The sequence below is a fragment of the Salvelinus namaycush genome, chromosome 38, assembly GCF_016432855.1.
Source record: "Salvelinus namaycush isolate Seneca chromosome 38, SaNama_1.0, whole genome shotgun sequence".
Lineage (NCBI taxonomy): Eukaryota > Metazoa > Chordata > Actinopteri > Salmoniformes > Salmonidae > Salvelinus > Salvelinus namaycush.
In genome coordinates this window covers 549,216-567,370 of record NC_052344.1, presented here as the reverse complement: position 1 = coordinate 567,370, position 18,155 = coordinate 549,216, and the positions used below count along the sequence as shown (strand labels likewise).

The 18,155-nt window shown below is 40.6% G+C and overlaps 1 protein-coding gene across 1 annotated transcript in view; it reads left to right on the top strand.

The window, feature by feature from the left end:
* Window positions 1-9,386, top strand: part of LOC120032231 (protein phosphatase 1H-like) — an 80,231-nt gene extending 70,845 nt beyond the window's left edge. Inside the window, exons 7-10 of the mRNA XM_038978223.1 lie at window positions 6,153-6,216; window positions 6,381-6,488; window positions 8,888-9,039; window positions 9,239-9,386. Coding sequence (XP_038834151.1) covers window positions 6,153-6,216; window positions 6,381-6,488; window positions 8,888-9,039; window positions 9,239-9,386 — 472 coding nt within the window. The remainder of the gene's footprint in view (window positions 1-6,152; window positions 6,217-6,380; window positions 6,489-8,887; window positions 9,040-9,238) is intronic.
* The last annotated feature ends 8,769 nt before the right edge of the window (window positions 9,387-18,155 follow it).

The following is an 18,155-nucleotide window of genomic DNA, read 5'->3' as shown; positions in this document are numbered from 1 at the left end:
ATCAGTCTATTCTTGTTCTGAGAAATTAAGGCTATTCCATGCGAGAAATTGGCAAGAAACTGAATATCTCGTACAACGCTGTGTACTACTCCCTTCACAGAACAGCGCAAACTGGCTCTAACCAGAATAGAAAGAGGAGTGGGAGGCCCCGGTGCACAACTGAGCAAGATGACAAGTACATTACTGTCTAGTTTGAGAAACAGACGCCTCACATGTCCTCAACTGGCAGCTTCATTAAATAGTACTCATAAAAAACACCAGTCTCAACGTCAACAGTGAAGAGGCGACTCCGGGATGCTGGCCTTCTCGGCAGAGTTCCTCTGTCCAGTGTCTGTGTGCTTTTGCCCATCTTAATCTTTTATTTTTATTGGCCAGTCTGAGATATGTCTTTTTCTTTGATACTCTGCCTAGAAGGCCAGCATCCCGGAGTCGCCTCTTCACTGTTGACGTTGAGACTGGTGTTTTGCAGGTACTATTTAATGAAGCTGCCAGTTGAAGACTTGTGAGGCGTCTGTTTCTCAAACTAGACATTGAGTTGGAGGCGTACTTGGCCACGCAGTCATGGGTGAACAGGGAGTACAGGAGGGGGCTGAGCACGCACCCTTATGAGGCCCCAGTGTTGAGGATCAGTAAAGAGGAGGTGTTGTTTCCTACCTTCACCACCTGGGGGCGACCCATCAGGAAGTCCAGGACCCAGTTGCACAGGGCGGGGTTCAGACCTAGGGCCTCAGGCTTGATGATGAGCTTGGAGGGTACTATGGTGTTGAATGCAGAGCTATAGTCAATGAACAGCATTCTGACGTAGATATGCCTCCTGTCCAGATGGGACAGGGCAGTGTGCAGTGTTGTGGCGATTGTATCGTCTGTGGATCTATTGGGGCGGTAAGCAAATTGAAGTGGGTCTAAGGTGGCAGGTAAGGTGGAGGTGATATGATCCTCGACTAGTCTCTCAAAGCACTTCATGATGACAAAGGTGAGTGCTACGGGGCGATAGAAAGCAAAGGTAATTGAACTAAATGACTTAGGTATAGGGACAATGGTGGCCATCTTGAAGCATGTGGGGACAACAGACTGGGATAGGGAGAGATTGAATTTATCTGTAAACACACCAGCCAGCTGGTCTGTGCATGCTCTGAGGATGTGGCTAGGGATACCATCTGGGCCGGCAGCCTTACGAGGGTTAACATGCTTAAATGTCTTTCTCACGTCGGCTACAGAGAAGGAGAGCCCACAGTCCGTGATAGCGGACCGCGTCGGTGGCACTGTATTATATCCTCAAAGCGAGCGAAGAAGATGTTAAGCCTGTCTGGAAGCAAGACGTCGGTGTCCTTTTTCCTTTTATAATCCGTGATTGTCTGTAGACCTTGCCAAATACGTCTCGTGTCTGAGCCGTTGAACTGGGACTCATCTTTGTCACTATACCGACGTTTATCCTGCTTGACTGCTTTGCGGAGGGAATAACTACACTGTTTGTATTCTTCCATATTCCCAGTCTTCTTACCCTGATTAAATGCGGTGGTTTGCCCTTTCAGTTTTGCGCGAATGCTCCCATCTATCCACAGGTTCTGGTTGGGGTAGGTTTTAATAGTCACAGTGGATACAACATCTCCTATGCACTTCCTGATAAACTATTTCACCGTATCGGTATATATTTTTTTCTGAGGCTACTCTGAACTAATCCCAGTCCGCTTGATCAAAACAATCTAGAAGCGTGGATTCCGATTGGTCAGACCAGCGTTGAATAGTCCTTACCACGGGTGCTTCCTGTTTGAGTTTCTGCCTATAGGAGGGGAGGAGCAAGATGGAATCGTGGTCCAATTTACCTGAATGGAGGGTGGGGGAGGGCCTTATATGCATTCTGGAAGGTAGTATAACAATGGTCGAGAGTTTTAGCAGTGTGAGTACAACAATCAATATGTTGATAGAATTTCGGGAGCCTTTTCCTTAAAATCCCCAGCTACAATAAATGCAACCTCAGGATATGTGGTTTCCAGTTTGCATAAAGTCCAGTGAAGTTCTTTGAGGGCCGTCGTGGTATCGGCTTGAGGGGGGATAGACCACTGTGGCTATTATTGACGAAAATGATCTCGGGAGATAGTACAGTCGGGAATTTGATTGTGAAGATATTCTAGGTCGGATGAACAGAAGGACTTGAGTTCCTGTATGTTATCACAGTGCCGTGGAATCGGTACATCGAAAATCTCTTCCCAAATGTTTTGCGATTTATATGGCACAGCTGTCGATATTTTGGTCCTTAAAGGAAATTGGTATATATTTTTATTCATCACAATTTTCTTTAACCATTTATGGTCTCCGACAGACAAGTTCCTTACTTTTCCCCCTTCTACTTGCCTCTTCCATTTTTGTGGTAATGCTGCAATTTGTTGGTTGTAATTTTGGGTAGAGCAGACATTTCCATATGTCTGTGTTACCTGCATGTGTGACATAACTCCACCAGTCCTATTTATGATATAATTTACAAAAATTATACCTTTTTTAAACATTTTATTGAAAAATCGTTTTTTTTTTTATCAATTAGTATATTTGAGTTTAACCACAATATTTGTTGTAATATTTGTTCTATCTTTTCAGGTGGATTAAACTGAAATTGCAACCAATTCTGAGGCTTGTTTAAAAATAACGATATTTTGGAGATTTCGTTTTCTAATAACCGAAAGTGAGCAGTTGTAATCTGAATAAAAGGAAAAAGGCCATTCTTGAACATGGGGTGAGAACCATTTCAGATTGAAGTATAATTTTTGTATGACTGATGCCTTTAGTGAGAGGTCTAATGCTTTAATATTTCATAATTTATGCCCTCCGAATTCATATTCATTATATAAATAGGCCCTTTTAATTTTGTCTGGCTTGCCATTCCAAATAAAGTTGAATATTTTTTGTTCATATAATTTAAAAAGCAGGTCACTAGGTGTAGGCAAAACCATAAGCAAATAGATAAACTGTGATATGACTAAAGAGTTAATCATGGTGATTTTTCCACAAATAGACAGGTATTTTTCTTTCCATGGTAGCAAGATCTTATCTATTTTTGTTAACTTTCTATTAAAATTTATTGGAGTGAGATCATTTCTTTCTTTCGGGATATGTATACCGAGTATGTCCACATCACCGTCAGACCATTTTATTGGTAAACTACACGGTAATGTAAAAGTTGAATTTTTTTTGTGATACAATAAGTAATAAAGTACACTTTTAATCCAGGAAGTTTAGCAAAATTATCTAGATTCCCTCCTGTGGAAGGATTCTAATTGTGGTTTAAAAAGAAACATGAATCATCAGCGTACAGCCACAGATTTCTAATCTCTTAATATTATTGTTGGATCTAATTTTAACAGCTAACATTTTGATACCAATAATAAATAGATATGCCGATAGTGGACAACCTTGTTTTCTATTTTTTGCAGTATTTCTTAAGTGACTTGTTGCAAACAGAATGCATGTTTTGGAATCTTTTTTATTCGGTACGGACTTCCTTTTTTTCACTCTGTCATTTAGGTTAGTATTGTGGAGTAATTACAATGTTGTTCATCCATCCTCAGTTCTCATATCATGACCATGACCATGCGATCAGTATGAAATAGAGACTCCGCAAAATGCCACAAGCATGACTAGATTTATTTTCAGATCTTGCACCTTCCATCCCAATACACTGAAAGTCGTCATAGGGTGCATTGTTTGGCGTGCAAACAATGCACCCTATCACTGACATAGAAATCCCTCTGTCATGATCAAAACAAACCCATGGTCCCCCAGGGTGAAATCCCTCTTTTAACCGTCTCTAAACCATGAGCTACAGCTCAGAGGATTACGGGTTCATTCCCAGTGCGAGGCCCTAATTTGTATTTTTTCTGTTTTAACCTTATCCCAAACCTTAACCCTTACTTTAACCAGTCGGAATGAATGCCTTAATTTAACTGTTGAGTTTTGAAGTGAGATCGTGAGATCTTGTTGGTTTAGAGAGATCCGGCATTCTGCTGGGATGTGCATACGTCTACGCACTCCATTCACTAATTAATGTCCTTGGGAAGGCAGAGTGGTTATAATGAGTGAGACAGTGTTTCACCTTCATCTCTGTAGTATACCCAGAGCCTTGGGTCTTGCACGAGAGAAAGGTAGACATAACGGAGAGATGTGGGCTGGGCAGAGCCTGTCTGTTTAAATATGCTGTTTGATGTTATGTGAGTACAGTATATTATCATTACCACAGTGAGCTGATTCAGGAAGGTTCAATCGAGGCTAGATGAGGAGGGGGAACTTGTTCAGTATCGCTCTCCAATATATGGATGTGTACTGATATTTTTTACAGCTATTGCTCTGGATGGTACAGTTTCTCTATGGGTCACATTAAATGTTATTTTATTGTTATTATATTGTTATTATTGGAGTAGTCAACATGATCTGCCCTTCCAGTGTAACTCCAGTTACAGGAATAGAATGACAATCTATTTCTATTCCATCTTCGGTATTGTGTACTACTGCAACGTTCTTTGTGTCACAGTCACAGTAGTAAACAAGCCTTCATATCAGTCACTAACCACGTTTCCTCCACAGTTTTTATGCTAGTAAATTCCTGGCGTATAAGAAAAAAAATCAAGACGTGTAATGGAAACAGGAAGTGTCGGTACAATTTCATAAATGTTGACAGACAATTTGTTCGTTCGACATGACCTTTTTGTGTAGGTAAAATTAATAATGCAACGAAATGCACAATTGCTGATAGAACCATAATCATTTCAAGGTAAATGTGCAGTCATGCGATATTATGTTGTGTGCGAATTGAAAAAGCATGCACAGTTTAGGCTACAGGTTGGTGAAAGTGCACGGTGATGAGCTCAATGCTCCTTTCCAATAAATATCAAGGGTCTTAATTTGTATGCTAGTGACATGATGATCGATGCTTAGCTGCCATTAACAAACAATTATCTATCTCATAATCTGTCCCGTGTCCACTTTATCAGCGAACTGCTGTCTAGAGACCATGTGCGAAAACCAATTTGGGCAAGTTTGTCATTTATCGCAAAAGTTTGTGTGACAAAACTATCGGTAGAGTGGACAATGTAATTCAATGGAAACACAGGCATAAGTGAAGGGGTCGCCGGCAGTTTTTTGGAAGTCAGTCGAGGTCTCAATTTATTGATGAGAGTTAGAATAGTAGAATATACAGGGTGCAACTTTGAAATTCGGTTGTGCATCAGCAGTTTTTATCTCATGTCAGTCACTGACAGTCACTCAATTAGCCATTAAAACTGCAAAAACAAATCTCCACTCCCTCCATGGTAAAATGGGCAGAATTGCAGGAAATTTGCTGTAAAACTGCAAAAAATGTCTCTGCCCCATGGCAAAATTTGTAGAACTGCAGGAAATTAACTTTAAAACAAATGTTTCTCTCTGCCATGGGGGGGGGGGGGGGGGGGGGATTATGGTAACATTTACTTTTTACAGCATAATACAATCAATTCTACGGTATTGTAATGTGTGTCATTACACAGTGCTTGCATTGAGTGTATTTAGATTACAATAGGTGTACTGCAATATGAAATACAGTAACTTACTTGCTAGTGAGCCGCCTGGAAATTACTGTGAAATTCACGCAAACTCCTGTTTAACCTTTATTTAACTAGGCAAGTCAGTGAAGAACTAATTTTTATTTACAATGACGGCCTACACTGATCAAACCCGGACGACGCTGGGCCAATTGTGCGCCGCCCTATGGGACTCCCAATCACGGCCGGATGTGATACAGCCTGGATACGAACCAGGGACTGTAGTGATGCCTCTTGCACTGAGATCCAGTGCCTTAGACCACAGTGTGTGTATGTGAAACTAGAGGAAGGGTCATGATTAAACTTGCTGACTGTGGCTCTGAAGAACCATATTGGCTAAAACTACATGAACTCTAACATAATTGAAAGAGCTCTCTGAGGTCTCCATCTGCTTCCCTCGTTCTCAGCTGATTTTCACTGTTTTCGTTCTCTGTCATCTCGCTCCATCTCTCGCGTTCTCTCTCCACCTCGCTCTCCCTCTCCTCCCTTCAGCGACAGGTATAATGAGGAACATCAAATACAGTGTGTAATGCTCAGCGCTATAAACCATGAAATAAAAACCCATTATTGTCTCCTCTTTCCACACAGGGCGTATAAAACCATAGAAGATGAGGACCTGAGGTTCCCACTGGTCTACGGCAAAGGGAAAAAGGTTGTTTGTGTGTGTGTAACGTGCGTGAATGCGAGAGAGTGTGTGTGTCTGTGTTTAAATGTGGATGTGAACAGAATTTATAACAGAGTTTATTACATAGGAAAAACTGATGTATATCTTAGTTTAATAGTATACTAACTGGTGTCTTTAAAACTTTTCCTCAGGCCAGAGTAATGGCCACTATAGGAGTGACCAGAGGCCTTGGTGACCATGATCTTAAAGTCCACGATTCCAACATCTACATCAAGCCTTTCCTGTCCTGCTGTCCAGAGGTAAATCCAATTATGACACACTGTGTGTAGCATCCTGGCACCATTCTACCCACACACACACACACTATCTTGTACAGTGTCTTGCAAAAGTATTCGTCCCCCTTGGCGTTTTTCCTATTTTGTTGCATTACAACCTGTAATTTAAATAGATTTTTATTTGGATTTCATGTAATGGACATACACAAAATAGTACAAATTGGAGCAGTGGCTTCTTCCTTGCTGAGCGGCCTTTCAGGTTATGTCGATATAGGACTCGTTTTACTGTGGATATAGATACTTTTGTACCTGTTTCCTCCAGCATCTTCACAAGGTTCGTTGCTGTTGTTCTGGGATTGGTTTGCACTTTTCGCACCAAAGTATGTTCATCTCTAGGAGACAGAACGCGTCTCCTTCCTAAGCGGTATGACGGCTGCGTGGTCCCATGGTGTTTATACTTGCGTACTATTGTTTGTACAAATGAACGTGGTACCTTCAGGCGTTTGGAAATCGCTCCCAAGGATGAACCAGACTTGTGGAGGTCTAAAAAACAACAAATCGGAGGTCTTTGCTGATTTCTTTTGATTTTCCCATGATGTCAAGCAAAGAGGCACTGAGTTTGAAGGTAGACCTTGAAATACATCCTCAGATAAACCTCCAATTGACTCAAATGATGTCAATTAACCTATCAGAAGCTTCTAAAGCCATGACATAATTTTCTGGAATTTTCCAAGCTGGTTTAAGGCACAGTCAACTTAGTGTATGTAAACGTCTGACCCACTGGAATTGTGATACATTGAATTATAAGTGAAATAATCTGTCGTAAACATTTGTTGGAAAAATGACTTGTGTCATGCACAAAGTAGATGTCCTAATCGACTGGGTGAAATAAATTACTTGTTTCAAAAAATTCTAAAAAAATAAAAACCTGGAAAGTGGTTCTCAGTAAGTAACTTAATTGAATTAAAACATAAGTTAGTTGAAATAAAATAAAATAATTTAAATACAGTAAGACATTGTTAGTGTGGCAAAAAAAAACTAAGCCAACATGTGGGTTAAATCATTTGTCTAATGGAAAATAATTGAAAAAAGGCAGATGACCTATGTAGCAAATTAGGCTAAAGTATCATTTGAGGGCCAAACCCTGCTGCTACCTGGTCTGTCATTCTGCCTGACTAAAGAGGACACCCAGCTGGATGTGTAACAGCCACACTCTATCCTTGATTTATTTTAGAGCTGTCATTTAACTGTCATTTAACAATTAAGTTACTCACATACAGTGGGGAGAACAAGTATTTGACACACTGCCGATTTTGCAGGTTTTCCTACTTACAAAGCATGTAGAGGTCTGTAATTTTTATCATAGGTACACTTCAACTATGAGAGACGGAATGTAAAACAAAAATCCAGAAAATCACATTGTATGATTTTTAAGTAATTAATTAGCATTTTATTGCATGACATAAGTATTTGATCACCTACCAACCAGTAAGAATTCCGGCTCTCACAGACCTGTTAGTTTTTCTTTAAGAAGCCCTCCTGTTCTCCACTCATTACCTGTATTAACTGCACCTGTTTGAACTCGTTACCTGTATAAAAGACACCTGTCCACACACTCAATCAAACAGACTCCAACCTCTCCACAATGGCCAAGACCAGAGAGTTGTGTAAGGACATCAGGGGTAAAATTCTAGACCTGCACAAGGCTGGGATGGGCTACAGGACAATAGGCAAGCAGCTTGGTGAGAAGGCAACAACTGTTGGCGCAATTATTAGAAAATGGAAGAAGTTCTAAACAACTGTTGGCGCAATTAGCTTCAGGGTCTACAGTAGCCTGCTCCCACACTGTTGTATGGTATGATGATAGAAGAGTTGGCTAAAGCACATACACTACGGGTTTAGGGTGTACAGTACCACAGTTCCTCTGTCATGGTCAAACCAAGGTTGTCTGATATCAGACTCAGAGATCCTATTCGATTATATATGTAATTGGTGTTCTCTCCTGAATAAGACCCTGTTGTTTGTTACAGGTGAAGGTGTACAATAGGGTTCTCTAACTGGTGGGCAGGCCGCAGGTGGTTTTATCTGGCACCGCCAAGTTTTCAAATTTTTATTGTTGGACATAAGACTTTAAAAACACCAGGAAATTAGCTCCAGATGATTTTAATTTGGGAAATTTGTTCCCAAGTATTCCCAAGCATTATAGAGATACACGTGATCGTATACAAATTTAAGCATGTTTTGAGATGATTATGTTTTATATATGTTTGGGCTTCTTGCAGTCAATTTGCAGTCGGCCCATGGCTGAATCTAGTTGATGATCCCTGGTGTACAACCTGACTCAGTACGAGCATGGCGCTAACTCAGTCTGCTATTGCTGTTATTGTGCACAACCTGACCCATTTTGTTGTTATTCTTTCTAGGTGACGGTGTACAACCTAAACCAATACGAGCACGGTGCTGACGACGTCCTGGTGATGGGAACAGATGGCCTTTGGGACGTCCTGTCCAACAAGGAAGTCAACGAATCAGTCTCCACCTTCTTGGCCAACTGTGACCCCGACGACTTATACAGGTAGGTGTGTGTCTGTGTGCAAGTGGACCTGCGTGCGTGTAAAAGTACATTTTTCAATAGTTTTCCATGACATCCTTCTGACATTGTATTATGCAATTTTGTAAATTGAGTAAACATCCAACATCTTACAAAGTAAATACAACTATTGACAGTGGACCATTTTTGCCATAACACCCCTCCACTTCATGTCTGTGACCAGGTACACGATGGCTGCTCAGGATCTGGTGATGAGAGCGCGAGGAGTACTGAAGGACCGAGGCTGGCGGATCACTAATGAACGGCTGGGATCTGGAGACGACATCTCCTGTTACATCATCCCTCTGATGTACGGAAACCGCCAGCCCTAGAACCACCTACAGGCCATGATTGGAGCAGACTCCCATCTCTATGGCAGGCTCCCTCCTCAACCAGCAGTACTGTACTCCTCTCTTTTTGACTCTCTCTGTGTATCACCCCCCTCTCAGTGCTGTACTATAAGTGATATTCAAGAAACTAATCCTTCAAGATGTTACAATGTTCCCTTCTTCCCTAAACGGGTATGAGCTTCAGATTGTGGTATGTGACCTGAGATCCCAGTCATGTGATGTTGGACTGTGCTGACCTGTGCAGCTTTGTTTCCTGCTTTGCCACAGTGTGGCTTCAGAGGAGTCACTTCCTGAAGTACAGTATTTCTTTCAGACCTACCAAGGTTCAGTACAGACAGGTGTTTGTCTGGCACAAAATGGTTTCTACTAAAATTATTATGTATGTAGTTTTCTAAAACATGTCACTCATCTCAACTGGAAAGGGAGGCTGAACGTAGTGAAGATCACATTTTTTGACTTGACGTAGCCTATGTAATGAAGATAGATTCTGTATCCCTCACCGTAATCTGACTGAGCAAGGTGCAATAGTTTACTATGGTACTGTTTCTGTATGACTTGATCTCGTTTTTCCTCATTGGTGTAAAAATGGTCATAGTCATTAAAAAAACAATAAGTTAAGAGTTCTATCTTATGTATTCATAGACCAAGACCCAAGTTCTGTTACAAATCGTATGATGTAGCTGTATATTTATTTCTGTTAGATCATTATTTTAGGCTGATAATGTTCAATATGTTTATTTGCATGTAATGCTGCTTGCTTTGGGAAATAGTTTTAGTAGTTCAGACTGAACCCAAAGAAAAGAGATCTCTTTGCTGAAGGATGTTTTTAGGTGTCATATACTCAATGGATTATTAAGTATGTTGGCCTACACCATTGCCACTTCAGTTTGTGCCATTCTATGCGTCTTTTACTTTTCAATATTGTAAGAGGATTTATTTATACTGACTGATCTATTGTCACACTTGATCCTTCAATTCAGTGCCAGTAATCCACATATGTCATACGGCACCATTGTTTTATTATTTTCATACATACCATGATAAAACATATGAATTGATGTAAACATACTATATCATTTCCTACATGTTACATTACATATTTTGGTGACATTGGTAGCTTTGATGTATTGTTGAGGGTGGCTGAAGTTTTCACAGATGCCGTGCTCGAAGATGCTTTCCTAACATAAGATACTCAGTTCTGGCTCTTGACTCTGCTATCTACCAATCAGTAGACCATGTGCTACATTTAGGGCTATTTCCAATCCTTAACCCGCAATAACCGACAACTGCATAGCAGGTTGTGTTTTTATTTCGAGGATTTTAGAGGTGTAACATCGTTGGAGCTGTCAAATCAGCAAGTGACTCCCGGCATTATAGCTATAGCAGACATTGCCATTGGATGCACGAGTCGCATTAGTATAAATCCCATGCAGCCTTGTTGTTTCAAGCTGAAACATTGGAATGTGTGCTGTAATCTACACCTCAATTAGGCTGACATCAATCCTTATTAATTTGTTTAATGAGTTTCAATTTGAGTGTCACTTTCTATATAGCCTCCACTTTCTCATTCTGAACTTCCAATGCGGGTGGGTTTTATAGACGGGTGTGGTTTGGTGACATGATGACAAGAGCTGCTCCAATGCAGTTACACCTCTGACATCACCTAAACAAAAGCAAGGAAATTGCTATGCAGTTGTCGGTCATGGCAGGTTTACACTGAAACTGATTGAATAGGCCTGAAAGGTCTTGCACAGTCAAAATCATGTTAATGAAATTTGATGATATTTGGATGAAACCAGATCAAAGTAGGATGGCCAAAGTATGAAAAATGACTATTGCTTCTACATTGATAAAAGTTTGATCATATAGTTACTGGTCCATTCCCCCATTTGGATTCAGGAGGCGGATTATTAAGGGCTTTTTGTGACATCACAAAATCCTCTCATTTTAATACACCAATTTAAATAGGTACCGCCTTGTAACCAATATCGCAGAGGGGAGTGGTTTAGGTAGCTAGTTTAGTGGTGCTAAAATTTGACTGCAGCATGTCTGCAAATATGAGGTTTCCCCTATTCATCTAAGGCAAATATACTTAGGTTTGTACTTTCATCTGTGTCTGGTGTTAGCTAGGAACTGGCTAGCTCGGTCTTCAGCCAGCATGGAACAAAAGCGGGGGAAGGGTTGCCCAAAACTCAGATACAGTTGTCCAGTACTTACACATGTCAAACGGGAGATTCATCTAAACTTCTTGACTATCGTTAATAGTCATGATATATGGACATTGCCTGACTCACCGGACATTTTTTTTTTTTAGGTACACTCATTTAGTCCCGGGTCAGACCACCCTTTGCCTCCAGAACAGTTTGAATTCCTTGTGGCATGGATTCCACAAGGTGTCGGAAATGTTCCACAGCACCACGCAGTTGCAGCAGATTGGACGGCGGAACGTTTGGTACGTTCATGCTGTGAACAGGTTTGGTCAGTGACAATGTTCAGATACGCTGTGGCGTTCAATCATTGCTCAATTGGTATCAAGGGACCTAGTGTGTGCCAGGAAAAAATTCCACACACCAGTACACCACCAGCCTGTACCGGTTGACACCAGGCAGGATAGGTCCATAGACCCATTCTGCTTACGCCAACTCCTGACTCAACAGGAACTGGGATTCCTCGGACCAGAGGATGTTTTTCCACTCCTCAATTGTCCACTGTTGGTGATCGCGTGCCCACTGGAGAAGCCGCTTCTTGTTTTTAGCTGATAGGAGTGGAACATGGTGAGTTGAGGAGTTGTGCGTTCCGAGATGCCGTTCTGCACGCTACTGTTGTACTGCGCCGTTATTTGTCTGTTTGTGGCCATCATGAAAGCTTGTACGATTCTTGCCATTCTCCTTTGACCTCTCTCATCAACAAGCTGTTTTCGCACACAGGACTGCCGCTGACTGGATATTTTTTGTTTGCTGCGAAATTCTCGGTAAACCCTAGACACTGTCGTTTGTGAAAAGCTCCGTAGGGCGTCCGTTTCTGTGATACTGGATCCGGTGCGCCTGGTACAGACGATCATACCACGCTCGAAGTTGCATAGGTCACTTGTTTTGCTCATTCTAACGTTCAATTGAACAGAAACTTAATGGCTCAATGCCTGTCTGCCTACTTTATATAGCAAGCCACGGCCATGTCACTCAGTGTCTGTGTCACCATGTGCCATTGCTTTGTGTATCAGCAAATTTACTTGAGATAATCTCACCGCAACACTGCGTCCATGTTGCTTGACATACAGTTGAAGTCGGAAGTTTACATACACTTAGGTTGGAGTCATTAAAACTTGTTTTTCAACCACTCCACAAATGTCTTGTTAACAAACTATAGTTTTGGCAAGTCGATTAGGACATCTACTTTGTGTTATTTCACTTATAATTCAATGTATCACAATTCCAGTGGGTCAGACGTTTACATACACTAAGTTGACTGTGCCTTAAACCAGCTTGGAAAATTCCAGAAAATTATGTCATGGCTTTAGAAGCTTCTGATAGGTTAATTGACATCATTTGAGTCAATTGGAGGTTTATCTGAGGATGTATTTCAAGGTCTACCTTCAAACTCAGTGCCTCTTTGCTTGACATCATGGGAAAATCAAAAGAAATCAGCAAAGACCTCCGATTTGTTGTTTTTTAGACCTCCACAAGTCTGGTTCATCCTTGGGAGCGATTTCCTGAAGGTACCACGTTCATTTGTACAAACAATAGTACGCAAGTATAAACACCATGGGACCACGCAGCTGTCATACCGCTTAGGAAGGAGACGCGTTCTGTCTCCTAGAGATGAACATACTTTGGTGCGAAAAGTGCAAACCAATCCCAGAACAACAGCAACGAACCTTGTGAAGATGCTGGAGGAAACAGGTACAAAAGTATCTATATCCACAGTAAAACGAGTCCTATATCGACATAACCTGAAAGGCCGCTCAGCAAGGAAGAAGCCACTGCTCCAAAACCGCCATAAAAAAGCCAGACTACGGTTTGCAACTACACATGGGGACAAAGATCGTACTTTTTGGAGAAATGTCCTCTGGTCTGATGAAACAAAAATAGAACTGTTTGGCCATAATGAGCATCGTTATGTTTGGAGGAAAAAGGGGGATGCTTGCGAGCCGAAGAACACCATCCCAACCGTGAAGCATGGGGGTGGCAGCATCATGTTGTGGGGGTGCTTTGCTGCAGGAAGGACTGGTGCACTTCACAAAATAGATGGCATCACGAGGCAGGGAAATTATGTGGATTTATTGAAGCAACATCTCCAAACATCAGTCAGGAAGTTAAAGCTTGGTCGCAAATGGGTCTTTCAAATGGACAATGACCCCAAGCATACTTCTAAAGTTGTGGCAAAATGGCTTAAGGACAACAAAGTCAAGGTATTGGAGTGGCCATCACAAAGCCCTGACCTCAATCCAATAGAACATTTGTGGGCAGAACTGAAAAAGCTTGTGCGAGCAAGGAGGCCTACAAACCTGACTCAGTTACACCACCTCTGTCAGGAGGAATGGGCCGAAATTCACCCAACTTATTGTGGGAAGCTTGTGGAAGGCTACCTGAAGCGTTTGACCCAGGTTAAACAATGTAAAGGCAATGCTACCAAATACTAATTGAGTGTATGTAAACTTCTGACCGACTGGGAATGTGATGAAAGAAATAAAAGCTGAAATAAATCCTTCTCTCTAATATTATTCTGACATTTCACATTCTTAAAATAAAGCGGTGATCCTAACTAACCTAAGACAGGGAATTTTTACTAGGATTAAATGTCAGGAATTGTGAAAAATTGAGTTTAATGTATTTGGCTAAGGTGTATCTAAACTTCCGACTTCAACTGTAGGCTTTTTCCCAAGAACTGTCAGTAAAGGTGAGCTGCCCACCCACTCAGCCTATTAGCTCCCTGCCCACTCAGTGTGTCTTTTCAGGCTTCCTGGTTGTTTGACATGAGAGAAAAATGACTTTTACTCAGATATTGAGCATTGTTATTGTAAAAATATATATATATTGTGGGTGATGTTTCAGTCACTCAAAAGGCTATTTTACATGGGAATCAGAATGATTGTTCAGGACCATAAATCATGTTTTGTATTGTAACGGTTTTGACTAATTGTTTGTAGGGGTGACCGATCATTTATTTTGGTAATATAACCAATGCAAAAGAACACATTTGTTTTAAAGTTATTTCCAATGTTTTATGGGTTTATGAAAAGTGTATGTCCATACTGACTTTTACATGAGTCCATTGTCTTGGTGTAGACTTGATGGACCAGATGGGACACATTACCTCTCAACCAAAAAGGAGAAATCTATATTTTCTCTGGTAGGCACAACCTACCTGGCACCCCCACAAAAACAATTAACCTCAAGTCAAAACCATTACAATACAAAACATGATTTAAAGTCCTGAACAATCATTCTGATTCCCATTTAAAATATCATTTTGAGTGACTAAAACATCATCCACAATATATATTTTTTTCTGTATGTTTTTTGGGGGTATTTCTAGGAATGGGGGTTTCAAAGAAAGTGAGGAAATTGGATATGCAGTATTGTATTTATTATCCCAAAGTGTCCAGAAGACTGACTAATGTACTGTAATATAACTTACGTTGTAACCTATTTATGGATTGTTCATACTTAACTATGTGGTATGAATTTATAGTTAATGTGTTAAGCCTTAACTACTTAACTACTATATGTGAAGAAAGAATGAAGACTGTGCCACCCACACCTGCACATGGAGGCCAACTCAAGTTTTTGGTAGTTTGGAAGTCAAAAATATAATAGCTGTACTGGAATTAATACATTGCTGAAGGCAGTGGACTATTTGATATGAAGTATTTGTTTATGAATTTGTACATTTTCTAGAGTAGAACAACAAGTAAAACAGAAAGGGTATGAAACGAAAAGTGCATTTTGACATTATTACTCTGTATCAGGAGATATATTTAACCTAGCCTGGTAGCAGATTTGTATGTTTTTTTTATCAAACTCCTCTGTTAGTCTTTGTATGCCATAAACTGTTGCTTACACGGCAGTGGAGTTGGTTATAAAGCACAAACTGGGCTGGTACCAGGCTATATTTGCCTCTCCTGTTGCTGTATATTTTAGTAGCCTACCAATTGCTGTTGTTTTGTTCCAAATCATCTCGCAAACCCAAACTCATCCATGTGACTGATAATGAAAGGGATTAGAATTTAGGCCATTCCCTGGTGATGAGAAGATTGAGGAATGTCTTTGTGTATTTCTCAGAACAAATGAAGGAGAGTGGTGAAACGCTATACATTTTCATGACAATTTTTGACTAATCTAATTTCTTCTACACTCCTACCCATTTCATTTATTTTGTAAACTAGAGGTAATTTAAGTCAAATAATATTTGTAAATGTTTTATGGTATGTATTTATGTGCAATGACGACTTTGGGGAAATGTTTTACCTTGTGTTTTTTTTCAGAGAATAAAAACAATAAAATTAAATGTATGTGAACACTTGAACCCAAAATGTGTGTCTTGTATCTTGCATTATTAGAGGACTTCTATTGGGACCAGAGACTGTCAGCAGGCCTGGCCAGAAATAGTAGTAGTTCCAGAAAGCATTAAGTTTCAGTCCAAATCTGGAGGCCAATCAATCAATCTGAAGTGGCATTAAAATGGCGCTGAGGCACAAAAACAAATCAATGCCATTGCTCTTTGCATTCCCACTTCTTCTTGAGGAGAGTAAAATCAACATACCAAATCAATATTGCTCTAACAGGTAATTGTCAGAGGGGTTTGGACATGGAGGGGGTTCAGTCCTGATGATGATTTAATGTACAGTGGCTTATGAAAGTATTCACTCCTTCACATTTTTCCTATTCCTTTGCCTTACAACCTGGAATTAAAATTGATTTTTTTGGGGGGATTTGTATCATTTGATTTACACAACATGACTACCACTTTGAAGCTACAAAATATTTTTTCTTGTGAAACAAACAAGAAATAACACAAACAAAACTGAAAACTTGAGCGTGCATAACTATTCACCCCCCCCAAAGTCAATACTTTGTAGAGCCACCTTTTACAGCAATTACAGCTGCAAGTCTCTTGGGGTATGTCTCTATAAGCTTGGCACATCTAGCCACTGGGATTTTTGCCCATTCTACAAGGCAAAACTGCTCCAGCTCCTTCAAGTTGGATGGGTTCCGCTGGTGTACAGCAATCTTTAAGTCATACCACAGATTCTCAATTGGATTGAGGTCTGGGCTATGACTAGGCCATTCCAAGACATTTAAATGTTTCCCCTTAAACCACTCGAGTGTTGCTTTAGCAGTATGCTTAGGATCATTGTCCTGCTGGAAGGTGAACCTCCGTCCCAGTCTCAAATCTCTGGAAGACAAACAGGTTTTCCCCAAGAATTTCCCTGTATTTAGCACCATCCATCATTCCTTCAATTCTGACCAGTTTCCCAGGCCCTGCCAATGAAAAACATCCCCACAGCATGATGCTTCAACATGCTTTACTGTGGGGATGGTGTTCTCGGGGTGATGAAAGGTGTTGGGTTTGCACCAGACATAGCGTTTTCCTTGATGGCCAAAAAGCAAAATGTTTGTCTCATCTGACCAGAGTACCTTCTTCCATATGTTTGGGGAGTCTTACACATGCCTTTTGGCAAACACCGAACGTGTTTGCTTATTATTTTCTTTAAGCAATGGCTTTTTTCTGGCCACTCTTCCGAAAAGCCCAGCTCTGTGGCGTGTACAGCTTAGTGGTCCTATGGACAGATACTCCAATCTCCGCTGTGGATCTTTGCAGAGCCTTCAGGGTTATCTTTGGTCTCTTTGTTGCCGCTGATTAATGCCCTCCTTGCCTGGCCTGTGAGTTTTGTTGGGCAGCCCTCTCTTGGCAGGTTTCTTGTGGTACCATATTCTTTCAGTTTTTTAATAATGGATTTAAATGGTGCTCCGTGGGATGTTCAAAGTTTCAGATATTTCTTTTATAACCCAACCCTGATCTGTACTTCCCCACAACTTTGTCCTGACCTGTTTGGAGAGCTCCTTGGTCTTCATGGTGCCGCTTGCTTAGTGGTGATGCAGACTCTGGGGCCTTTCAGAACAGGTGTATATATACTGAGATCATGTGACAGATTATGTGACACTTTGAAGCCCCTAAATAAGATCTGGTGCAACCAATTACATTCTGAAGTCACATAATTAGTTAAATAAAGTCCACCTGTCTGAAATCTAGGTGGGTGAATACATATACAACACACCACTTTTCCATTATTTTTAAATATTTTTTTGACTATTCCATTACATGAAATTCAAATAAAAATCCATTTAAATTACAGGTTGTAATACAATAAAATAAGAAAAACACCAAGGGGGATGAATACTTTTGCAAGGCACTGTAAGTGATTGCTGCAGCAAAACAGTGAAAATGATTTTATGTCGGGTATATCACCTAAAACAGAAAGTTTGTTTTCTTCGTTATATGTATTACTTTAAATGCATTTAGATGCATCTGATTCGTTTTTTCAAGAAAGACTGGAGACCCCTACTTACTCTATTTGGAATATGAAAACACTGTGCACCTTGAAGTGTGTGTGTCTTACCTGTCCCCCCCCCCCATTTTTTCCTTAAGTAACCATCAGTCATTTGGCATGGTTACATATCATACTATGGTGAGTGTCCCAGATTTACATGTGCTATGTTTTGTCTACTCGGAGACCATGCTATGCACTGG